We start from the raw sequence: 17,840 nt of genomic DNA on the forward strand, positions 1-17,840 counted from the left end.
GACATCAACAACCCGTCTTGTGAACTTTACCAGCATCCAGACTGACTAAGGGGGATTACTTGTTACAGAAATAAGAAATGAAAGCAACTCTGTGAGACATGAGTCATCTGACCTTGCATACACAAATCCATTGAGTCGACAAACAAGTCATTATTAATTTGGGCTGATGATTGGGATTTGAAAAGCTTCTGAATTGAATTAGATGTAATCCCAATAGTTTAGGTTGATACTTAAAAAAGTGCAGGTATGATTTCCAAAAAGAAATAGAAAAGCTCAAACGGATGGAAACATAACCTTATTTAATCTGGATGTAATAACGGTGAGTTAGTGAAGTCTGTAGGGTACAAGCTGTATAAATTAACCACGTCACCATGAGAAGACTAAGAAGATAAGTTCTCACTTGCACAAGCATGTGGCAGATTTCCTTCTGTCCTGCCTCAGCTGCAGCATGGAGAGGGGTGCGTTTGTTCTGCGACTCCATCTTAAAGTTGGGGTCAATACCGTCTACTGCATATTCCGTGAAGATGGAAATCATGTTTAAATTTTTCAATGAATATAGAAGAAAGCCGCCCGCAGATGATAGAACGACAAGAGAAACATTTTAACTTACCAAGCATAAGCACAACCTTCTTAAGCTCTCCCTGTTTGGCTGAGAGATAAAGTTGCTTCGGGTGAAAACGCAGCTTCTTTGGTCTGATTAAAACAAATAAATACAAATATGAAAAATGGCAGAAGTCACATTTAATGTCAAATAAGTTCATACTACATACTTTTCTGTGTCTAGAGCAAGCAGGATGCTTTCAAGAGTTTCTCGAGGAAGAATTGGAGATGGGGCTCTTGCGTCCATATCGCCCTGAAGTTCTGCGCTCCTGAAGGATCCCGGAACAGCAAGGGAGTCTAGCCCGGGTACCAAATCAGCGCAAAGCGAGCTGTCTGCTCTTCCATTTCCTTCACCCGCCACGGCAGGACATAAAGAACTGAACAGAAAAAAAAAAAAAACGGTGTCTTAATTTCACACCATAATCCATCTACGCATGCGTTCTTGGTGCTGATCATCTTCACAGACCAAAGACGAACAACAGTGAATGACTTTAGATTTGTGAGTTTGACTATTTGTTTTCCAGTTCACTTGAGCAGTGGTGTGATTGTTTTTTCAAGTTTGGCTCTTAAAAAAAATAAATAAAATAAAATTTTATAAAAAGGAGCAAATGACAGCCCGTAATAAAAAAAAAAGCACTTTTAGTACACTTTGCCTAAGTCACTGCATAGGTCAGTTAAAAGGTAACAAGGAATTTACCTGCCAGTGGTTGTGTCCGCTCGGCCCTCGTGGGCTCCCAGCGGAGCTGGTCCATGAGCAGACGTGGCGGGTACAGTGGAGGTTGTGTCAGCCTTGGCGATGGTAACCTCCTTGGCCTTACTTGCCTCCTCGCCACAGTGAGGACAGAAACTTTGACCTTTCAGCACCGAGGCACAGGCACGGTGAAAGCGATGTGAGATGTTCATGTCTGGTTGGCATTCCATGAAGGTCCCCTGCACAGGTCAAGATAAAAAGGCTCAAGCAAATTAATTTTTAAATACTAATTGCATTATTTCAAAAGAATTTTTATTATTCTGTATTAAAAAGCTTTATAGTTGACAAATATTCTTGACATCCGCTGACCATAACCCCCAGGAGGTTATGATATCAAAGCCTCAATAAAATAAGTCAGTTCATGAGGACTGTTACCATATATGGAAGATAATATTTATTTGACAAAATTTTTGCTGGGTAAGATGTTCACCTGTAACGGTCTAATTTTATGGCCTTTTTGTTATTTTTCCATTGTGTCACTGAAATAATGTGATGATAACACAATACGTATTTTCCTAAATTTGGATTGTTATGAAGGCCCACATTTTTTACTTCGGCCTTGAGCTGAGGAACCAACTGGAGACGTTTTTGACAGTATGTCCCAGTTGATACTGTAATGGCATATACTTACAGCCCTGCAGAAGAAGCCACAGCCAGGGCAGCACTGATGCTTGACCATGCCGTTGCGATGGTCCTCACATAGAACTTGCAGCTGAACAGAGTTGGAGGGACGCATCATTTCTTGTTTCAATACAGCCCCCTGGCAGCGGCTCAATTGTGCATCAACACTCTCCGTAGCCATGCACTTTCCATCTGCCAAGATGAGAATCTCTCGACTCTTGGGTGTCTCCATGCGGCAGCTGCACAGTGGTAGCTCCTGGGCCTCTTCCATTGTTGAACTTGATGTCTCTGCAAAGTGCAAAAGTAATTTCCAAAACAGCACTTGGCGGTTCTTTGCTGCACAAACTCAACAGCAGTTTTCCTTCACTCTCAAAACTTACCAGATAGAGAGCTTCCAGAAGAAAAAAAAAAAAAAAGTTTTGTACAGCTCTGTCATTGTATTGAACAAATGCTGACAATAACCATAGTATGCACATCTCTTAGTGTTTTTTTTTTTTATATTATTATTTTAGTAAATACATTTGACAAAATGCTGTCATGATGGTGTGTGCTGTGTAGTACCTTGGAGGAAAATACAGTATTCCATTTTGAAATAAGAATATGATAAAATGTAGGAAAAATTAAGTGCTATGAATATTTTCCGAACGTGCTGTACAAAATAGCATAAGATATACAGTGCATATAGACGGTTTAAGGGGAAATCACTCAAAAGAATCACAGAGATAAAAGCCCAGTAAATATAAACTTGATTTGAGATTGAGAAATAGAGTCAATAACTATATTTGGTAAATACAGTATCAACATCAAATTGACCTCCTAACTGCTGATAAACATGCACACATTGTATGATGATTGTGATTATACAGGGTCCGGCAAAATGATCTGTCACATTTGTAGGTTTAATAAAATGCAAATAAATTAAAGAAACAAAATAGTTTATTTTTATTTTTGAAAAATACATATAATGCCGTTTTGTTTCATTTCATTTTCGTTTTGTTTAATGTTATTTTGTTTCGTTTCAGTTGCTAACATGAATTGGACCGGTGAGCATCGCGCTTTCATAGTGGAAACGTTTATCAAGAACGAATCTGTAACTGCAACACAACGAGCATTCCATTTGCGCTTCAGACTTGATAGACATGATCTGCTCGAAACACGATCTTGTTATAGGTAACTAACTTCAGAGCCGGTGGATCAGCACTGAAACGAAAATCAACCAGCCAACCTTGCACCGCCAGAACTCCAGAAAATGTGGGAACGGTATGACCAAAATAACATCATTCAAATACGAAACGAAAATGAAATTAAACGAAACAAAACAAAACGGCATTATATGTATTTTTGAGAAAAAAAAAACAACCTTTTTGGTTTCTTTAATTTATCCGCATTTTATTAAACCTACAAATGCATCAGATCATTTTGCCGGACCCTGTATATGAAATAAAATATTGCATATGATACAAAAATAGAAAATATACAGGTTTTATTGGCTCCATCTGTCTTCCGAGCTCACCTTTGTCATCAGAAGGAGCCTCCAGCTCATGGAGTGAAATTTTGTCTTGTCGTGTTGTCTGGGAGTCTTTGTTTGTGTCTTCAGTATGCATCATAACTACAGCTGGAGAGTCAGCAAAGGACTCTGCATTTGGGTAGAGCAATAAAATTTGGTTGAAGAGCACGACTCAGTATTACTCGGGTATTAATAATAATTAGAGCTCGAAGGTGGTGAAAACTGGTGTCTAAATTGTGAAGGCAAACTTATGAGGACTTCATCATTTATTTGAGTCCTTGGCCAAAAATGTGTGCATAGTACACATGTTTATTAGAGTCTATTTAGGGTTTATCTTCATGTTATATTTCAGGGGTCACAGGCTGAAATCCGGGCACCAGCATTCCATGTGTGAGTTAGCAGGTTCTCTCCATGACCCCACTATTTTGTAATTTCAAAAGTTAAAAATACCTAATGAATTAGTCATCGTCATAAACTATTACCGTTATTTGTAAAATTGTGGAACATTAAAAGATACTGTACATCTGATTTTTTTCCCGTCTATTTTGCCCTTTACCTTATCATTGTTGATAATTGTGCAAGAAAGTAACCACACGCACACGCACACGTACACACACGGGCACATGCGCACACGCACGCATGCACACACACACACACACAAACACACTGAAGAAGCCATAGAAATTGCAAAAGTACTTTGTACTGGGGGGAGACACTGCTAGGCAACAAAGATCAACTGATGCTGGTAGCCGACAAGCGGATACACTCAAGAGACTAAAATGACTGACAAAGTACAGGTGCGGTTTCCTGGGAGTTCTTACCTTTGACTTTGACCATCCTCATGTACTTCCTAGATGGCCTGAGACAGGCATGGTCTCCTTTTGTTTTTCCCTTTAACTTTTTTAGATTAGACTCTGTGCTCTGAGGCGAATGAAAGTATAGAGGGATGATTTTGGTGTCAGAGAAAGAGAAAATTGTTTGAAACCAGAAGCATTTTGAATCATTTTGTTGCCTTCCAATTAGTCTTACCAAATCTGACTCCATGCCTTCCTCCTCTTCATCTTCTCCAGATTCTTCAGAATCTTGCTCACACTCAACCTAATGAACGACAAGTTTAACCACAAACATTTACACACTACCGCTACGTTGATTACTATACGCCAAATTAATTGCAGCTCTTTTGCAAGTTTGTAAGATTCAGTATTTCCTCAGCAAGCAAGGCAAACCTCAGCGATAGACTCAAATGTTGAACTTACTTGTAAGACATCAATGCCCAGTTCCTCTCCTTTCGGCTGCTGTTCTTCCTCTGAATCCACCAGATCTGACTCCTCATCTTCCTCAGATGCATGATCCATCTTCTCTCCATTTACGTTGATATTTGTCTAGGAGTTAAGACAGAACAAAATGTGGAAAATATAAAATATAACCTGAAATTAGGGATCAGGGATGACTATGACTACTTGTAACACTAACAAAACCATAGTCAAAATACTTTTACAAATGTACAACGTTGCCAAAGGTGGTACCGCACTGTATATTGAAGTGTATTTACTGTATGTGTAAAAGGAAACATATGAAGTGGAATGTTGTTTATTTTCCATATTTAGGGCCGTTGTACACCAAGAAATGTGGCTAGACACGCCTGAACAGGATAAACACAAATATAATGATCTGAAACTCATACGCACAGACCAGGCAATCAAAGTCTGCCCGTGGAGGTCCCGCATTGAGGTCTTGCTGGGCAGAGGGAGCAATCGTATATATTTTGGTCAATATCTGGTGCCCCATGTATGTGTCTAGTCTTGTATTTGCCAAAATAATTCCCCTCTCTACCGTTTGATGCACCTGTTGGTCTGACACAGAGTGTCATTGGTGACAGATTGACAGACCTTTTCTCAATATTACATCCATTCATCCAGGCAGTGGGATGCTGGGATAAGATCCAGCACGCCCGCAACCCCCGTTGGGACGAATGATATAGAAAATGGATTGATGGATGGATAGTTAAGTATTAGGGGTGCACAGCTTTCCAAATAAAGACAATTCAATACCTAAACTCAATAAATGGGATAGTTTAAGATTCAAGAACGGTACATTTTCAAGTGGAAAATTTGACTCAATTTAGTGAAATTATTTGACATGGTACAGCTGTTAATTAAATTCAAAAAAACAACAGATCATAAGCGACCACAAACTCATCTGATCCGTGTAATGAGCACATACCTCAGGCATCTTGGCATTGGGGTGTACTATCTTAAACATTTCCAACATTGTTGTCTGGCGAAGAATTTTAGGTTTCTTCCTGGGAATCAGGCTGTAAGTTCCCATCCTTCTTTTTTTCTTACGGGAAGACAGGCCTCCTGTGAAGACGCCTACATCGCAAGACAAATACACCCAAAGAGGACTGATTATTTTAAAATCCAAGAGGCCCCCCACAAAAAGTATTTGGTGGTGTAACAGTGGGTTATTCGCATCTGGAACCTGTGTGACCATGTTGAAGCTTGGATGGTATTGACGTGTGCGGAGGGTAAGAAAATAAAGCAGTTGCTGGTGATGTCGATGAAGGTATTTGTGCTGAAGCTGGCAGATCCGAAGGAATCTGAGGTAGATGGTTCTCTGTCGAGCACTCCTGTGAAGGTTTCAGTGTGTCGGATGAAACCAAGGTCTCCATTTTGGCATTGTTTGCTTCTCTTAATTCCTTTTTTAGAAGCTGCCAGTCACACAAAAGAAAAACACTGTGAGTCTCCTGAATAGTGATGGGAAGGTGTGATTCAAACTTTGGAAGCTGTTCCAACAACATTGTCTGAGCTTTGGCGTGAATGCAAGGGGAGGGGAGGGGAGGGGAGGGGAGGGGAGGGGAGGGGAGGGGAGGGGAGGGGAGGGGAGGAGAGGAGAGGAGAGGAGAGGAGAGGAGAGGAGAGGAGAGGAGAGGAGAGGAGAGGAGAGGAGAGGAGAGGAGAGGAGAGGAGAGGAGAGGAGAGGAGAGGAGAGGAGAGGAGAGGAGAGGAGAGGAGAGGAGAGGAGAGGAGAGGAGAGGAGAGGAGAGGAGAGGAGAGGAATTGATTAAGTTTCCTGAAAAAATACGTTTTGGCAATGCAAAGATTCTGCTCAATGTCAGCATCATGTAAAATTGCTAGTTAGCATTCACTAGGTTCGCATCTAAGTGCACAATAACTGAAAATTTTAAGGAGAAAAACATTCATTGTAAAAAACAAAAACATTGGAATCATTTACCTTTTGTTCGAGAGTGACAGCAGGCCTGGACATGGTTTTGCGAGCTCTGTGTATCATGATGGTGTTTGAGGCTGTAGTAGTTGGGGCTATGCCATTTTTAGAGTCTATTGTCTCCTGCATTGATGCAGTTCCTGTAATAGGGTCAGTCCTTAGTGCACCTAAAGTCTGAGGAGACCCAAAGGCTGGCAAAGAGGGGGGTTTGGTCAAGTGTACCACTGTGGGGGGACTTGTATGTGGTCGGATAGTCCTGTTGGGGGATCCCGCTAAACCAGACATGGCTTCAAAGCTGTCCTCATGTTGCGGTTTAACGAGAATAAATCCATTGCTCCCAGTAACAGAACCATGGGGTGCCTCCATGTCCGAAATACCATTTTCATTTACTAATGGTAACTCCTTGTTGTGTTCCGTTGTAGAACTGTTTGCCGGGCTGCTGTGCCTTGCGTTGTCACATTCAGTGCCAATAAGCATTGGTTCTGCACCAGGTAAAGAGGCCAGCCTGTCTGTTTCCCCTTTGTGTTCATCTATGGGTGACAACCAAACGTGTACATTAGACTGGCAAATAGAAACAGTATAGTTTTACCGTAGTTCATCCATTGATAGATTGAGATATTGAGAGAGCGAGAGAGACAGACAGACAGACTGACAAACTGACTGACAGTGACAGACTGACAGATACTCTTACAACTGTAAAATTTTCCTCCATCTTTTATGCCATTATGCAAAAATACTTAATGACATTCTAAGTTGGCAATTAATGTTTGAGTTGTCTGAGTATTTGTCATCGTGCAAAAAATGCTTGCGAGGTTTGAGAGGCTCCATGCCACTGCTGCTCTGTTTTAAGTTATATAGTTGAATATTGTTTATTATCAGCCTTGCTTGTTTTCATAGATGGCTGACTTGAAGGCTCCATGCCATTGCTGCTGCTCTTTTTTAATGTATTAGGTTTTCTATACGGTTCAAGCAGTTTTAAATAAATTTGTGACTTTAAAAGTAAGTGGATTCTGTTGTTTTGTTGTTGTTTTTTACTGTGGCACCAAATTAGTATTGAGAATCGTGGTAAATCACAGGTATTGGGACCGACTACTGAATTTCTGGTATCATGACACCACTAGCATCCACACCATTTTTTCCCCCATCAACTGTTGGACTGTGCTTGTTGCTATTCCCATTTAACCACGTCATTTCTTTCTTAAGGAGTTTGATTGATCGCAACTGGACTGTTGTATTTGTCTTGTTAGATGTTTCACCTGAAAAGGCTATATCAGTTCATTCAGCAAGGCTTGGTTGGGACAGACAGCTTGGGGTGATCAGGATAATTAAGCTCCACACCAACTCACCCTGGTCCACCCTAACCAAGATTTGTTGCATGAATTGATGGATCCTTCTTGGATGAGAGGTGAAACTTCTTCCAAGAGCAGCCCTGTTGCAATAGATTAAATGCCTTGAAAGAGAAAAAAGGACTGTTGAACTAAATTCTAAACTAAATTAAATTAGCTGGTTTTAACTTTTTTCTTTGTTTTAACAAGTAATTCATATTCCCAATTTCCAGAACAAACACCAAACATCACTATAAAAAAAAAAAAAAAAAAAAAAAAAGAGGAGGGGCAGATCAACAGTTGTGAACTTTACCGTAATTGCCGGACTATAAACCGCACCAGCTAAAATTCAGGGATATTTCCGTTTTTTTCTTACATAAGCCGCACCGGACTATAAGCCGCACGTGCACACGAGTTTTTTACAAAGAAAGACAGTACACAGAAAGCCTTTTTAACGTTTTAATAACATACTTGAACATGTCTTTCTAAACATTGCCTGTGACGCAGCAGTAGTACCGCAGCAACGCGGAAGTGTGCACGCGAGTTATTAGCAAAGAAAGACTGGACACAGAAAGTTTTTTTAAAGCTTTAATAACATACCTTAACATTTCTTTCCAAACACTGCCTGTGACGCGGCAGTAATACCGCTGCAACACGGAAGTAACACAGCAAAGTCACTGAGACGCGGCGGTAACACAGCAGCAACACAGCAGCAACACGGTAGCACAGCACTAACAGGGCTGGTTAAAAAAAACATACCAGTAAAAGTAAAAAAAAGAGCCGTCTTCATCTTCCTCCTGTGCACTGAAACCATCGAAGTCTTCCTCCTTAGTGTCCGATTGGAATAGCGTTAGCTATCCTTCGCCTCACACTTTCTCAGTCTCTCTTTCGTCGTCGCTTTTATGCATTTCTTCGAGTGTGAAGAGGGTCTGTTCATGCTAATCTTATTCATGCACGAAGCGCTAAATTACATTAAACTAGCGAGCGACACGTATAGCTTAAATGCGGCATCATATGCATTTCTTTTGTCCCCCATAATGACGGTTTGTGTATAAAAGCTTCCTGACTTTGTGTGAGCGCGGGTGTGTGCGTGATGCGCGAGACGATCAAAACACAAACTGTCACGTCTTCTTCGGCGCATTATCTCTTCTTCGTCTGTCTCGCTCTTGCTTCCTGCTAGAGCGCCCCCTGGAGACCGGAGGCCGTAAAAATCCATAAGTACGCTCCAGAGTAGATGTTCTGCCCTCAGAATTGTTTTTATGATGTAAGAAATGTTTTCTATGTAAAGAAGCATACACAATGGTTATTTGTCGTTTGGAAGCAAACCGGAAATGTATTTTGAAACGCACCGGAAGCTGCGCATGTTTTTGTTGAAGCGACTTGACAACTGATGAGTTGAGAGACGTTGGCGTTACTCGCGTCATCTAAGCGAAACTTTCTCCTCTCCTTATGCTCACGGAATCAACGGCTGTAAGTTATCATTGTTTTATTGGATAACTTTATTATTGTTTATAACATAAGAAGAAAACTTATAGAAGAAACTAAGTGTGTTTGTTTCACTTGCAGTTTCACTCGTTGTGTTAAACACTGAATCGAAATAAAGGGAGCAAGACGCTCTGAATCCTGGCTCAAGTGTTCTATACATGAGTTTGGCTGGCTTATGAACTGTGACAACGTACATGAAGTACATAACGCACAGGGAGATCAGTACAGTAGACACAAGATAATGTCATCAACATCGACTGCCTTTGGCTTAAAAGTGGCATCATATGCATTTCTTTTGTCCCCCATGATGACGGTTTGTGTATAAAGGCTTCCTTTCCGTAATGTCCGTCTTGATCGGGTTCTGCGTGATGCGCGAAATGTAAACACAAACTAGCGCGTCTTCTTCGGCGCATTATCGCTTCTTTGCCTGTCTCGCTCTTGCTTCCTGCTAGAGCGCCCCCTGGAGGCCGGAAAAATCCATAAGTACGGCGCGCCGCCGTTTAAGGTTCAAAGTAACCTTCTGAATAAAATGCATTAAAAGTTCACATTCATTACAACTTGTTTTTGGTGAGAAAAATGTCAGAAGAATTGAATTTAAATTCTGATTGATTGGGTTTTAATACAATGCAGATGGTCCAAACAGCGCCACTGCTTTGTGTAATCTCTGAGTGACATGGCAGAGTAAGAGAAAGGGTTTAGAGCACAGGTGTCAAACTCAAGGCCCGGGGACCAGATACGGCCCGCCCCATCATTCTATGTGGCCCGCGAAGACAAATTGTGCATCAAATTCGTGTGTCATTACTAGAATTGCAAATTGTCTTCACTTTTAATAATATCTTTTTTTTTAAATATTTGACCAGTTTTTACTCGTCTGATTTGAAAACGAGTTATTTGTCAGTTTGTTCTGTAGCTTTTACTGTATATAATAGTGTTAAGAGTAAAAGTGATCAAGTCATCACAAAAATCATGAAAAAAAAATCTTATATAAGCCGCAAGGTCCAAAATTTTGGAAAAAAGTCGCGGCTTATAGTCCGGAAATTACGGTAATTTCTTTATGGGTGATTCATTTGGTGGACAGGTACCGTAATTTCCGGACTATAAATTGCGTTTTTTTTTCATAGTTTGGGTGGGGGGCGACTTATACTCAGGAGCGACTTATATATGTTTTTTTTCACAAATTTTTACTTGATCATTAAGACATCACTTACAAGTATAGTTGACCACTTCCCATGTTATTTTTAGTATAGTTGATCACTTCACATGCTTTTATATCTTTATCTTGAACATATTCAAAACATAAAAAATAGAGAAAATATCAAATAAAGCAATTAACACTTTAAAGCACCATATCCAAGTCCACTGTCTGCTGTATGTACACTTGCTCCATTTTTGCTCCTCTTATATTTATTATTATTATTTATTATTATTTGTTTATTTATCATTTATTCAACACTCTTATTTATTCATTGTTTGTGCCTTCTTGGGTTTTTTTTGTGTTGCTTGTATGCATATGTGTACTATCTCACCGAGGGATAGTGGAAACGTAATTTCAATCTCTTTGTGTGTCTTAGTATATATATAAAAAAAATCGACGATAAAGCAGACTTTGATAAAACAACCCAAAAAAATTATATTTTCAGACGACACTGGATGAAGGCGCTCTAAATTTCACCGTTGGCCGTGACTCATCAACTGGGTGGGCTTAAGAAAAATGGCACCAAAAAGAAACTCATATTTTGCAGGTTACAAACTTCAAGTTGTAAAATATGCAGCTGAAAACAGTAATCGAGCAGCAGAATGAAAGTTTGGAGAACCGTGATGTACCAATGGATTACTATTTCAAGTGATGTCAGTCGCGCGGCGCGGCGGTTGTTTACATAGAAACGTGCCCACTTAAGGACTACCGGCATCATTAGCGGTGATCATTTCTAAGTGACACGGAGGACAAAGAGTTTGAGGGAATTAAGGATTTGGAGTGACATAGAAGGTTTGAAAAACTATTATGGCTTTTGCGCACGCCCGGTCCTACTCTACTGAGTCTAGGGCCGGCGCTCGGCCGAGTGGCTGTCCGCGAACGGTGCGCGGGGCTCGGACATGGCCATTACGCACGCCCGGTCTGTCTGGAAGTCCACGCCGCCACACGCTTGGAAGTTTGTTTTGTTTAATAAAGGGCCGTTTACCAAACCCACGTCTATCCTTGTACTTTGTTAACGCTACAACATAGTTATATAGTAGATCTGTGGAATAAAGACGAGGCTGACGTCAGGGCGCACGCGCGGCGATGTTGACAAAGGACGAGGAATTTGATCGATGGATTTAATGGAATTAAAGTGCACGGATGGTTTGATAATATTATTGGCTTGTATTATAGTTATCTGAAATATAGTTTATCTGTCGTTATATGAGCCTGTGGAATATTCTGAAGTGCAAGCGCCCTCAGCCGTGCGCACCCATTGTTGACAAAGAACGATGGATGGATTTAATGAATTGGAGTGACACCGATGGTTTTATAAACATGTTATTCATGTAATGGTTGTCCTTAATCACTCTATATGTTACGTCAGGCCCGTTCTCAGCTCTTTGTTTGTGTTTGTCACGTTAGCATACCTATCGTTTAGCCTGTTGTTGCTATTTAATGAATTGGAGTGACACCGATGGTTTTATTAACATGTTATTCATGTAATGGTTGTCCTTAATCACTCTATATGTTACGTCAGGCCCGTTCTCAGCTCTTTGTTTGAGTTTGTCACGTTAGCATACCTATCGATTAGCCTGTTGTTGCTATTTAATGAATTGGAGTGACACCGATGGTTTTATAAACATGTTATTCATGTAATAGTTGTCCTTAATCACTCTATATGTTACGTCAGGCCCGTTCTCAGCTCTTTGTTTGAGTTTGTCACGTTAGCATACCTATCGTTTAGCCTGTTGTTGCTATTTAATGAATTGGAGTGACACTGATGGTTTTATAAACATGTTATTCATGTAATAGTTGTCCTTAATCACTCTATATGTTACGTCAGGCCCGTTCTCAGCTCTTTGTTTGTGTTTGTCACGTTAGCATACCTATCATTAAGCCTGTTGTTGCTATCGTTTAGCCTGTTGTTGCTCGGTCATGACTGTTTTTGGTGTGGGATTTTGTCGAATAAATTGCCCCCAAAATGCGACTTATACTCCGGAGTGACTTATATATGTTTCTTTTCACTTTTTGGGGCACTTTATGGCTGGTGCGACTTATACTCCGGAGCGACTTATAGTCCGGAAAATACGGTAAGTATCACAGAAGATAGGGGGGAGTGTGTTAGTCTTTTTACTGAACTGCTCTCCTACATCACATATGTAAAAATGATACCTGTCCCTCCATTGTTTGCCAGGTCCAGTCCCTCTTTATTTGATGGTTCTTCACTTTTGTAATTGCTTCCTTTGGCAAGACCAGTAGGCTAATGGAAGAAGAACAGATTCATCAGAATAACCTAACGTTAGACAGACCTTGAAAATAATATAGCTCATACATGGATTTGCATTTGTGGGAAAGACAGGACTGTATTTGAGGTCTATTAATGTCATATAGTTTAGTACAACAGGAGGCTTCGTCTTCATTTTGATGAATACAAGGCTGGTGAAGAACATCACGTCAAGCATCCGAAACGTTTCTCGTCACAACAGAGGGCTTCAGAGCAAACCGACGGAAAACTGGTGATACTTTACGACTACTTTATAATTATTTTATCACTGCAGCATTAAATATGGTATATTGTGTACTGTGTCACTTCTCCTAGAAGAGATTACCAAACATAGGCTGAAAAAGCACCAAAGGAAGAAAAAAAAAAAGGTCATGGAGTCCACAGTGTTATCAAATTTAATATTATTTTCCTTTCCACTTCATGACAAGCCATTCTCAAATGGAATGTATTAGTAAAATGAATATTTCATCGGGAATGTAATAGTAAAATTAATACTTCACCGGGAAAACAGACTTCCCCTTGCGGGGATGTTTGTACACAAAATCAGCAGATAACTAAACATTGTGCTGACCGTGGCAGAAAAAAAAACAATATTGCTCTTAAATGTTTTCTTTCTGTTTTTAACCTACTTAAGCCCAAATGATCTGTAGCAGATAAACCTGCATTTCATGGCTTATCCAGAAGATACATGTGAACGAAGGGCTCAGATAGGACAATCAATGGTTCTCTGAGCCAGGGCGAGCAAGCGCCATGTCAGGCAGGCCTGAGAACCACCCACACCAAACATGTCTCCCTAAACACATCTCATCCGAGCAAGGCTCTTCTCACAGATCAATGGTCTGAAAGAACTTTCTCTAAATTTGTGTGTAAAGGGAAATAATCCTTCAATTCAATATTTTCATGGACTGGTTTATGAATGGCTTTGTGCTCTTTTCATCCCCTAGTGGTGGCCAGTTAAACAACTGCTATACCAGGAGGGAGGGGGAAGGGAGGCAGAGAAGCCTGTCTGAAGAGCTCCGCCATTTTGCAACTGAATTGTTTACTGCCACAATGCAGCCATCGCCGCAGTTTTACACAAGATGGGGAAACATAGGGGTCTGGAAGCCAATGCACGTCAATAGGAGGCTATCAAATTTGGTTGCAGGTGGCAGTCAAAGACCGCAAATAATTTTGGGCAATGACATGAAAATGGAAAAGCGGAATACCTTGGAGTTTCTGAAACACTGAGGTGGACCTATTGGCCACAAAACAGCAACATAAAACCTGTTCATTCGATGGCTAGTTATCTGTTCTTAGGTTTACTCACTTGCTCAGACAATTCAGACTCCTTACTAAAAACACGAGGTCAAAACTACCAAAACAGCTTGACAGCCAGTGACAACAAGCAGCAACGTGTCACTGTCACACGTGAGATGAAACGATGAGAAATTAATTGTGTTCACCTAAAGAAAACAAAACCTGCATTCCTCCCCATCCACTGCTGTTTTAATACAATGATTGCTTTAAGAGCCCGATGAGATAGATAAACTCTTCAACAGAACAACACAGCAAAATAGAACAAATTTAACCATCTTAATAGTATGTTACTTTTCTCAGGAACTAATATTTGCTTTAAAATTTGATTGAATGTGTTTTTGTATCATCGTGAATTTCAGGTTCTTAATTTATCACTAATCGCTGAACAGATTGGGCTCTTTTTGTAGAGATGCAAATTATCTTCAGGATTTATTTAGGGACAAAGAAAAAAACGTTGACAAATTGACAAAGAATCTCTGCTTCGAAATGTTCAATTAGATTACTTTATGTAAGATACCTAGCAATCCTTGAGACACAGGAAAACTAAACTAAAAACAGGGTACTGAAATGGCCGACATTTTCACGAGTGCAGACCTCTACATAGACTGAGGTCGTCTCAAATACTTTATGAAAGGAATAAAAAGCAGCTGTGAAATTCTTATAAAGAACACTTTGCAGAATCATCTCAATACAAAGACAGCAGCAGTGAATCGAACATGGCTCGAAAGAAATCAGAAAGCAACGCATCTTATAATTCTGTAGTACAGCTACTTTATCTCATAAAATGATATGCATTCAATGTAACTGCCTGTATTATATGTACTAAGGGAAAGGTTGAATGAAGTGCAAAGGTCGCCAAAACAAATTAAATCTACACTAGAGACTTTATGGGCACCCTTGAATTCATGCTAAGCATAAAGCCTATTCCACAGAGCAGCAAAGTGCAACAAAAAAAAATAACTCACATCGTTGGCGAACATCTGGCAAACTTCTTCCGAGTGAACAATTTGCGACAGACAACTACATATCTATCGAATATGAGCGAGCGCACACAGAGTGCATACCTCTACCAAAGCTCAAACAACTGCGCATTTGCACAACGTTACAAACAATTGAATTTTTAGGTGTTGCAACTTGACTTTAAAGCCACCTAAACAAGAAATGGGCATTCTTATCGATTCAGTCTTCAGTCAATAATGTGCTATTGATTGTGGATTCATTGCGTCCGATAGCAATTGAGGTCAAGGAAGTAAAGAAAGAAAATGTACAACCCAAGCGTAAACAGTCATGTATAAAATGTCTGCTGTCTTCTTCACATAAAGCTTTTTGAAACATGATGGGAACTTCTCAGCAGAGACGAGCTTTATACTTACTGTTATTTCACTCCAAATACAACATACAAAAGTACATATTGTTTTAGACACACTTGACATATTTATTCATTTGATATGATTTTGTCTTCTAAATTAGCATTTTAGGAGGACACATCTGATTTGGTTGTGTTCAAATGTATGATTGATATACTGCTATTTTTTCAGACCCGTACAAGCACTGATACAGAGTACCGGCAATTATTGTACTTTTGAAATAAAATTTCATCCATCCATCCTACTTCCATTCTGCTTTTTTAGACGGGGGTTGCAGGCGTGCTGGAGCCTATTCCAGCAGTCATTGGGCAGTAGTCAGGGGACACCCTGAACCGGTTGCCAGCCAATCGCAGGACACACAGAGACAAACAACCATCCGCACTCACACTCAGACCGACGGGCAATTTGGACTGCTCAATCAGCATGTTTTTGGGAGGAAACCGGAGTACCCGGAAAAAAAACATGCAGGCACGGGGAGAACATGCAAACTCCACACAGGGAGGGCCGGTGGAATCGAACCCGCAACCTCTGAACTGTGAACCTCGTAGGCCAACAATTATCATCAGTGTGGTACAGAAGACAAAGCTATGATTATTCAGATGAAGCCTTCCTTCACCGTCCACCTTTCCAGTCAGTCGATGCCATCACAACGCAAAATGGGCGGCCCCTGCCAAACACCACAGCGCTTCAAGGGAAAAACAAAAATCCACCAACGTTCAGGTGGATGAATGGTTATTATTGCGTCTTCACACGTTTCTTCAAATGTCACAGGAGAATTTCTGTATTTTGTTATTGTGGAGTTACGTTAGCCCTGAGTGCTTAGCAAAGACAGAAAGCCATGACAATAACACGCCAAAGAAGGTCTGCTTTACAGAGGAGGCACATCGTACTTCGAAAATAACAAATAAAAGACATACCTGTTTAAAACGTAGAAAACAGCAATGCTCACAAGCCAGTGCCATGTGTTTACAGTGGAAGCTGCCCAGCCTTGAGTGTTTAGGTAGCTAGCATACATAGTATTATATACGATACTTACACTAACAGAGCCAAACACAGCAGCATATTCTCCCAAATATTACAACGTAATTACACTTTAATTTTATGTGAAGATGCTGACCCCAAGTCTATATAAACGTCGCTATGTTCGTATTTCTGTAGTCTGCTAACTAGCAAAAAGCTAAACAGCAATGGTATGCAATTGGCCACCACAGACCGGCAAAATTCTACACAGCCAAAACATGAACGGCATTGGCTAAAAGGGCGAAAATGAATCCCGTGTTGGTTTATTTGGAGGGCTTAACGTAGACAGGGGCAAGAAATTGCTTTCGACATGGAGCATGTATGGACAACACAAGGAGTGGAGCTTAGCATAAACCGCGCCTGCACACACCATTCAGGTTCCGGGGCGCAGCATCTTCCTACACGTTCAGCAGCCCTCCGGTGAGCACAAAAGCAGGAGAGCATAGGCTGGCAGCGGGAAATGGACAACAAATTGACGGCAGTTATGCCTCTTTACCACGAAGCCCCCGCGTACAACAGAGTAATGAATTTTTCTGAGAAAATAGAGGAAAGTGATACAAGCTTGCAGTAGATAAGGTTCACTCACTCACCTCGGTCTTTACCGAAGCCATGGTGCCTGAACTAAGCTCCGCCCATGTACGGCTGCGTCACGTAGATAAATTTCCCCCGCCCACCCTCCGAGATGCGATATCACACCTTTATTTTCTATCTATCTATCTATCTAATCTATCTATCTATCTATCTATCTATCTATCTATCTATCTATCTATCTATCTATCTATCTATCTATCTATCTATCCGCCTGTCTGTCTGTCTGTCTCTCTATAATGCTAACGTTTTACAGTTACATTCAGTAAAGTACCAAAACAGCAAGAAGGTTCTTAATCGCTACCTGTAAAGCTAATTCATAAACACTAGTGGAGGCAGAAATTGTTATTGACATGAAATGTTCACCCAATGTCAATAACAACCTAAGTAATGCCTACATACTAAACAAAACAAAATCCTTCCATACATTTTCTATATTGCTTCTCCCCACAGGGTTGCAGGTGTGCTGGAGCCTATCCCAGCTATCATCAGACAGTAGGCAGGGGACACCCTGAACCGGTTGCCAGCCGATCGCAAGGCACACAGAGATGAACAATCATCCACACTCACACCTAGGGGTGACACAAGCAT

General features: G+C 40.6%; 1 protein-coding gene across 4 annotated transcripts in view; it reads right to left on the reverse strand.

Moving 5' to 3' along the window:
• ehmt1b (euchromatic histone-lysine N-methyltransferase 1b) overlaps window positions 1-17,293 on the reverse strand; it is a 32,946-nt gene extending 15,653 nt beyond the window's left edge. Inside the window, exons 1-14 of one of the 4 annotated variants that reach the window (XM_088392774.1) lie at window positions 17,252-17,288; window positions 12,867-12,954; window positions 6,714-7,234; window positions 5,961-6,189; window positions 5,703-5,851; window positions 4,736-4,861; window positions 4,509-4,577; window positions 4,301-4,400; window positions 3,486-3,608; window positions 1,983-2,260; window positions 1,298-1,530; window positions 771-977; window positions 611-693; window positions 401-507 (exon numbers count right to left, since the gene is read on the reverse strand). In XM_088392774.1, the coding sequence (XP_088248900.1) occupies window positions 401-507; window positions 611-693; window positions 771-977; window positions 1,298-1,530; window positions 1,983-2,260; window positions 3,486-3,608; window positions 4,301-4,400; window positions 4,509-4,577; window positions 4,736-4,861; window positions 5,703-5,851; window positions 5,961-6,189; window positions 6,714-7,234; window positions 12,867-12,954; window positions 17,252-17,272 (2,334 nt within the window). In that variant the 5' untranslated portion in view covers window positions 17,273-17,288. Of the gene's footprint in view, window positions 1-400; window positions 508-610; window positions 694-770; window positions 978-1,297; window positions 1,531-1,982; window positions 2,261-3,485; window positions 3,609-4,300; window positions 4,401-4,508; window positions 4,578-4,735; window positions 4,862-5,702; window positions 5,852-5,960; window positions 6,190-6,713; window positions 7,235-12,866; window positions 12,955-16,558; window positions 17,001-17,031; window positions 17,206-17,251 lie in introns of those variants that run through there. The other 3 variants (XM_088392775.1, XM_088392773.1, XM_088392776.1) reach the window with 3 other exon arrangements.
• Between the last annotated feature and the right edge of the window lie 547 nt (window positions 17,294-17,840).

This window comes from Syngnathus floridae, chromosome 12 (genome assembly GCF_059516105.1).
Source record: "Syngnathus floridae isolate MCC-2025c chromosome 12, RoL_Sflo_1.0, whole genome shotgun sequence".
NCBI classification, from domain to species: Eukaryota; Metazoa; Chordata; class Actinopteri; order Syngnathiformes; family Syngnathidae; genus Syngnathus; species Syngnathus floridae.